Here is an 8,584-nt window from a genome sequence, read left to right on the forward strand (position 1 = left end):
TATATATATATATATATATATATATATGTATGTATATATGCATGCACACAAGCACACATACACTTACATACATACATAAACATATCTGAATGCATGTGTGTGTGCATGTATACATGTGTCTGTGTACACATGTGAGTCAAGCATTTATAGTTCTATAAAAATTACATTAATTCTCTATAAAATGGCATTGCTGAAGTTGCTATTTCAACCTTTTTTCCATATTAAGGAATTACCACTTGTAGTGTCGAACGTGTGGCCTTATGTGCTTATGGTTCCAGAAGGCTCTTTGATCTTATCGTTTTTTTTTGTCTTTTTTGAAATGCTGAACACATTTAAACTACATCATTTAATATTTCACACAGTGACAGAATTTTCTCTTTCTGTCCTACTGAAATAAATTAAAAGAACTTTCTATTGTTCTCTGGCTCGGATGTTTAGAATACGGCAGACTTCTACTCCCTTGCCCTGTGAAGGAATGGCTTCATTCACTGCTTATTCATTTTAACTATGCAACTTTTGCTACAGGAAGAGGGAACTGCACACAGCACTGCAAATAAATAACATATTTGTTACAAGAGACTTGCACAGGGTGTTGTACAGAGGGATTAATACAAGAACCATGTAGTTGCAAAGCAAACTTCTTACTATGCCTTCTGAAGTATACATTCAGATAAAATAATCAGCAGGCTGATGTGAAATTGCATTATGCATTAGAGTTAGTAAATTGCAATCTTGGCTATACATGAAAAACAGCCCGCACATTATTTTAAAATGATGTGTTCTCTTTCAATCAATAAAAAAAAATAGAATTAGTAAATTATTTTTACCTTTTCGAATTATTAGCATTGCAAATCATTTTTAATGAAATGCTAAATTATTTAAAAAGTCCAATAAATCACTTTGAATAGAAATGACTGTTTCTACAAATATCTAAAACTGACTAGAAGTGTCTGAGAAGTGTTTCAAGTATTTCAGCAATAAATTCTATTTTCAACTCAGTGAGAAGTAATTGCATTGTCTGGTGAACGGTTATTAAAGTGTTAGTCGACCAACCAACTGAATAACATAATTTTGTATCAGAACATATATATATACTTTTTATACCTATACACACACACACACACACACACACACACACACGTACATATATATAATATATACACTTATATATATTATACATGTGTGTGTAGATGTGTGTACGCACCATTAAATCACACAATTCCATCTTTCTTTTCCTCTTAGCTAAAGCATATATTAGACAATGTAGACACAGCAGTGTGGTGTATTTGAATTAAAGACAGGATGGTCACATTTGGAATGCTTCTCATCATACGTCTGCTCAGTCAAGACCAAGATGAAGTTAAACAACAATAACACTTTTGGTATCAAATTTATATATTCCCTGCAAAAGAACATTTAAATTTGTTGACAAAATCATTACAGCTTTAATCTATTAGAGTTATTCAGGTTTGGTGCAGTCACAACCCCAAGCCTGTCTTACTCAGACTTTCTCTGTGTGTGTGTGTGTGCACGCATGCATGTGTGCATACGTATGTGTATATGAGTGTGTGTGTGTGCATATATCATCATCATCATCATTTAATGTCTGTTTTCTCTGATGGCATGGGTTGGACTGCTTGACAAGAGCTGGCAAACCAGAGGACAGCACTAAGCTCCGTCTGTTCTCGCATGGTTTTTTACAGCTGGATGCCCTTCCTAATGCCAACCACTTTACACAATGGACTGATATATATACAGACACAGATATGATTGTGTGGACATGGAGCTTACTTCATAACCCCCTAGTGTTAGGTTCTATCCCACTGTGTGTGTGGGGGGGGGTGCATGTGTGTATGTGTGTGTACGCGTTTTTGTGTGTGTGCATATATCATCATCATCATCATCATGATCTTCATCATCATCATGATCTTCATCATCATTTAATGTCTGTTTTCTCTGATGGCATGGGTTGGACTGCTTGACAAGAGCTGGCAAACTAGAGGACAGTACTGTTTGTTTTCGCAAAGTTTTTACAGCTGGATGCCCTTCCTAATGCCAACCACTTTACACAATGGACTGGGTGCTTTTCCTGTGACACCAGCACTGGTGAGGTCTGTTTTGGCATGGTTTTATACATAAACACACACACACATATATACTAGTAGTAAAACCTGTCGTTGATCAGGTCAGGGGTTTTCAAACTTTTTATATAAATATATATTTGCAATCAGTGTGCTTTGCTTCTAATCTTCCATGGAAACACCTGACCATGAGGAAATATTACCTTACTTGGGAACACGTGGAAGTTGGCAACAGAAACAGTGACATTAAAATGATGATGACGATATATATATATATATATATATATATATAATTATAGAAATCCAAAGTTAAGGAATGGAGCAGATAAAATCCAGGCTACACATGTTTCATAGCTAACAGAACCTCAAAGTAGTAATTACCCAAATGAGGGGTAATCTGCTAGCTACACATCGGGCCCAATGTGTAGCTAGCGGATTACCCCTTGTTTGGATAATTACTACTTCCGAGGTTCTGTTAGCTATGAAACATATGTAGCCTGGATTTTATCTACTCTGTTCCCTAACTTTAGATTTCAATTCGCATACACAGCAACTCTGTTGCTAACCGTAAGCTATAAAAGAATATTTTCAGCTTATCGCACTTTGATATGGGAAGAACTTACAACGTTCTATGTCAATGAACCACTATTGTTCCTGAAAGTAGTTTTTTATACCTTCTACGGATTGCTTGATCTTTGGATCTTACCTTTACTCATATATAATTATAGATATATATAGATATAGATATAAATATGTATATGTATATGAATATATGCCAGTCAATACCCAGAATAAAGCATCTGATGGCTAGACTTAGCAGCAAGGAGCAAATAAAATAACTACTTACAATCACATCACTGAAATGGAATGAAAATTAACATTATTTGAACAGGGTTTCTTTCTACCTTTATGTTTTATCTAAGCATCACAAATTCAAATATATTTTAGAGCAAACTTATATATTTCTTGATATTTAACATTAGAGATTTCTAACATTGGCAGAAGACCATCAATTTTGTGGGGAGTTTTCTTAGTTGATTATATTGATCCCAGTACTTAACTGAAACTTATTTTATTGATTCCAGCAGGAATGGCAACAAAGAACTTATCAGGATTTGAACTCAAAATGTAATTAGACAAAACTAAACTGTAAAGCATTTTGTCCCTTTCTCTATTGTATCTACCAATTTACCACCTGTCATATTAGACATTGTGAACACCAATTTTCTACAGAAGGAATTACATATTTATTGCTTCCCAATGAACCATGTTCTTAGTTTAAATTTTCATTCATATGCAGAATTAATTTGCAAGTTTTCCGGTGAGTTTTGTAATTTTCCTCATCAACTAACTGAATACATATAATACATTACTTGATTAACTTGAGTTAACTTACAGCCATTATAGGAATAGTATCCAACCATAAAATACACGTTCTTCATATTTCTTGCATTTATTTTAACTCTAGAAAACTTATTCATATGTTAACAGAGAAAAAAATTTGTTATAAAAAGCAAAGATTTAAATCTTTAGATTCTAATGTACATTCAAGAGATCGTATTTTTTATATAGTTTATGTATATTTTTCCTCTGCTTCCTGGGGTTCATTTAAAGGATTTTATTTCTTTTCTCCTATCTAGATATATTTTAAAAAGAAACTATTCTTAAATTTCACCCATTTTAAACTTTGTAATATGATACTTTACTACTTAACCATTTTGATACCAATCTACAACACCCATTTTAAATTAAAACTTTCTGACCTAAATTTTGTTAATTTATATTACAAACATCACTTACAAAAATTAATGAATAGGTTATTTTATCAAATGCAATTAAATTGTTGATGATTTTGAAAACTAATAAAAATACATAGGCAGTGCATTTCATTACAAATAAGATCACAAATCGCTTAAACTTAAATTGTATTTTCCAAGACATAATGTCTATTACTGCTTAACCATGATTGGTTTGGTACCTCAAAGCTCTTAGTTTAAACTCTGCTATAATTATCTTTACCTTTCCATTTCTTTGTAATTGATACTATAAAAATCAGAAAAATTATCGTGGTTGATTTTCAATCAAATCTTCCACTTTCACTAAAAAAAGTTAATCCAGTCTAGTGTTTACCAACTAATAGTCCAGTATTCCTTTGATGACAAATCAACTCAACCATCAACCCTCCTTAAACCTTCCTTTGATATATTCAAATGCAGACGGATGTTTAATTTGAATCTGTTTCTTTTACATTCCCAGTGTCCCAGATTGGGAGACATTGATCTAGTGCTTAGTCACCAGAATTCAAAACAGGACAGAACAGTATTTTCTCTTTTACACTAAATGCATGTACAAAGCACCCAGTACATTCTGTAAAATAGTTGGCATTAGGAAGAGCATCCAGCCATAGAAACCATACCAAAGCAGGAAGTAGAGCTTGGTGCAATCATCTAGCTTGTCAGCTCTTGTCAAACCACTCAATCCATGCCAGAATGGAGAATGAATGTTAAATGATGATGATGATGATGATGATGATTTTATCTAGTCCCATATTAAAGAAACCCTGCAAAGCATTCTGGTCAGCTTTCATAAATAGTTTAGAATTTGAAGTAATAGCATTATCCTTTCTCATATGCAATACAGAAAAATAAAATAAAAGCCATATTGTACTTACTTTTGGAAGCAACCGTCCAATACATAAGCCTCCTGATTCACAAGTTGTAGATAAAATGTTACCTGGCAACTGTGAGAAATACACAAAAATACAAGCAATATTCATTTATTTATATATTTTGTTTATGATATTTTATTAAGCTCCAAAACATCAAAGACATATATATCAATAAATATAACATATTGATACATTTTAGCTTTACTGCTATTTGTGTAAAATATCTGAAAGTTTATTGATGATAACTTCTCAACTTCTATTTACAAAGTGGGCACTGCTATCACAAATATCAATGGATATTAGAAGAAAATCAAATGAAAATTGTACAAGAAAAGAGAGGAATGTCCAGTGAAGTTGTACAAGTTTATTTCAAACATTAAAGAAATATATACAAAGATAGATATCTAAGTATACCACAAATTTATAGGTAGTTACAGTGATAAACCAAGAAGATAGATATGTAAATATATGTAGATTATTGTTTAGTCTCATGTTAGCAGATCTATAATCAAAGTTATTCCAGCAATGATCTTCCTGCCTTTCCTTTTCAAACATAGTATGTCTAGATTCACATTATCTATAATCTATTTCTTTTGAAAGAAAATTGGATGCAGTTGAGGGAGATTTGACTGCTATTTTTTAGATAGAGCAATTGTATAAAGACAACCTTGTTGGTTTGATAAAATATAGGAGAAGTATAAATATATCGTTTATTTTTTGTTTGTTTCAGTCATTAGACTGAGGCCATGTGGGACACCACCTTGAAATGATTTTAGTCCAATTTGACTTATTTTCTTTTTAAACCTGGTCTTTTTTTGCCGAACTGCTACATTACAGGAACATAAACAAACCAACACTGGTTGTCAAGCAGTGGTGGAGGACAAACACAAACACAAAGTTTCCATCAACCATAACCACTCACAAGATATCTCGGTTCATTGTCATCTCCTCCATGAACCCCAACATCTTGAGATCAGCCCTCACTACTTCGCAATGATTATTTTATAATCATCACTCACAAGTGAGTATGACTTGTAGCTGGTACCATGCTTTTCCTAATTCATAAGGGCATGAGTTCAATTCCTGGCAACGTGTTGTGTCCTTGAGCAAGACTCTTTATTTCACATTACTCCAGTTCACTCAGCTGGCAAAAATGAGTAGTACTTGTATTTCAAAGGACCAGCCTTGTCACACTCTGTGTCATGCTGAATCTTCCTGAGAACTACGTTAAGAGTACACATGTCTGTGGAGTGTACAGCCACATACATGTTTGTTTCACGAGCAGGCTGTTCCGTTGATGGGATCAACTGGGACACTCAACGTTGTAACCAACGGTGTCAGTTGTTAGGTGTCTATATAGTCATGAACAGGCATAGACTTTCCCATCCTTGAACCAGCAGAACATCAAGGAGACGTAACAACTGGAGGGAGACAGAGTTACACCAGAACACTCTCTCTTTCTTTCTTTCTCTCTCTCTCTCTCGCTTTCTGTGTGCTCACTGAAGTTGAAGGTAATAAATATTTCATTCTTTTAGAGAGGTGGTTGGTGAAAGAAGCAATGTGATATATGAAGGCTGTGATAGGTGCCATGTGATATATGAAGGCATGTGAAGGTGCATGGCTCAGTGGTTAAAGCAATGGGCTCACAATCATGAGGTAGTGAGTTTGATTCCCAGACTGACCATGGGGTAGTGAGTATGATTCCCAGACCGAGTATGGAGTAATGAGTTTGATTCCCAGACCAGGCTATTCTTGAGCAAGACACATTATTTTACATTGTTCCAATTCACTCATCTGTAGAAATGAGTTGCAACATCACTGGTGCCAAGCTGTATCAGCCTTTGCATTTCCCTTGGATAATATCAGAGGGGAGGCTGGAATGCATGGGCAACTGCTGGTCTTCCACAAACAACCTTGCCTGGATTTGTGTCTTGGAGGGAAACTCATGCAATCTCAAGGTCATTCATGATTAAAAGGGGTCACTCTCTTTCAATAGGTGGCAAGCGAAAGGGAGAGTATATATACTTGGAGAGGGATTGGCTCTATCAAGTTTAAAAATACCCAGGAAATACCATATGTTTTGACTATGCCCTTACAACTTCTGATGGAGATGAGGGGACCCAAGGAAGAGATGAATAGATATACTTACTTAAATTCCATTATCATTTTTCATATATTCTAGGAAAAAAAACTGGATTACCTATATTCAGTTCACTGCAGGACAAAGACCTAAGCATGTTCTCTCAACCAAGTGATCATACTGGTTTGTTGACCCTACTCTGTCACACTGGCTTGGTAGAGGCGTGCAGTTTTATACTCTTACCCAGGAGTAGTTAAGTCAATTACATCACCACCACCACCACCACCATGTGTCTCCTCTTCAGCGAGACATCTGTTCTTATCCATCATACTCTTACCCAGGAGTAGTTAAGTCAATTACATCAGCTCCAGTGCTCAACTGGTACTTATTTTATCAACCCCCAAAAAGATGAAAGGCAAAGTTGACCTCAGCAGAATTTTAATTAAGAACATAAGGACAGACGAAATACCACTAAGCATTTTGCCTGACATGCTAATGATTCTGCCAGCTTACCAACTTAAATAAGCATAGTCAAATAAATACAGCAAGATTTTAAAATGACTAAACAGATAAAGTGTTTCTGCAAATGAACACAGCATAACATAAATTCCTTGCAGCATGTAGAACAGCATATAATATTGGTTTCCATAGTTGTAAGATTTAGTTAGCTTCTGCTCATAATTATACAGCTGTGGGTTTTCCAGAATCCTATAGTATTCTGCATAATGTAAAAAAAAAGTTGGCTTACTAACTTAAGACGTACTTGATTTTGCTCAGAAGTTGAAGATAATATGTTTACTTGAGAATTAACATGAGTGAAAAAAACATTGAGCATGTAAAAATTTCTGTCCAATCTAACCTAAATGAGTTAAAATTATAGTCATCAATGACAGACTGTTCCATTTGCCTGCATATTTTTGAAGTTCAAGTTACTCTTGAACTCTCCAGGGATGTATAATTTTCTTCCAGAAACATTCTGTGTGACATGATCCATTAATTCAAAAACCCATCTGCCAAGCTAAGAGAGATATAGTTATCAGAGGCTGTATCAACTTGTAGCTGATTTGGAATGCCATGCATTCTAACTACAATGAATTTATAGCAGGAAGTTAAGTCAGGTTTGAAGGTAGTTAGGATGGTATTTAATCTAGTTCCTTTTTTTTTTTTCTCCAATTTGGTTTTTTTTTTTTTCATTTTGACAGCTGGAATTAGTGTGTTTTGCATTGTTTCCCTTCACAGTGTGACTGTATTCCTATCATTTGGATTTCTGACATTAATACCTTATGAATTAGCAGAATATGCAGTAAAAAATGTTCTGCAGTGTTTGGCATGTCTATTTGAATTGTTGTTACCCACTTTGTGTATTTATTTATATTTGCTTACAAGTGTTTAAAACAGATATGTATACTGTTGGTATACTTGTCACTATGAAGAATGGAGAATGAAAGTATTAACATGCTTTTTCTCTTACCAAAACAGAACTTCCTTCTCCAAGTTCAGAAAGTAGATTAATTTTATACATAAAAGCAGAAGAAAAAAATTAAAATTAAGTATCAAGTGCAGACATACCCATTAGTTTGAGAAGTTCGTTTTACAATTGCATGGTTTGGGGTCTGTTCCCATTGTGAAGTACAACGGGATGACGTCTTCTACAATAATCTCAATAATTCCTTGTGAGTGGAATTGGTAAATAGAAACAGTAGGAAGCCCAGGGTATAAATACACACACATGTATGTATGTGTGTATGTATGTAT

At 34.3% G+C, this 8,584-nt stretch overlaps 1 protein-coding gene across 2 annotated transcripts in view; it reads right to left on the minus strand.

Moving 5' to 3' along the window:
* LOC106878585 (bactericidal permeability-increasing protein) overlaps positions 1 to 8,584 on the minus strand; it is a 68,027-nt gene that overhangs the window by 14,617 nt on the left and 44,826 nt on the right. For both annotated transcript variants that reach the window (XM_014927838.2, XM_014927845.2), the window contains exon 9: positions 4,753 to 4,821. In XM_014927838.2, the coding sequence (XP_014783324.1) occupies positions 4,753 to 4,821 (69 nt within the window). The remainder of the gene's footprint in view (positions 1 to 4,752; positions 4,822 to 8,584) is intronic.

Source organism: Octopus bimaculoides, chromosome 4 (assembly GCF_001194135.2).
Source record: "Octopus bimaculoides isolate UCB-OBI-ISO-001 chromosome 4, ASM119413v2, whole genome shotgun sequence".
Lineage (NCBI taxonomy): Eukaryota > Metazoa > Mollusca > Cephalopoda > Octopoda > Octopodidae > Octopus > Octopus bimaculoides.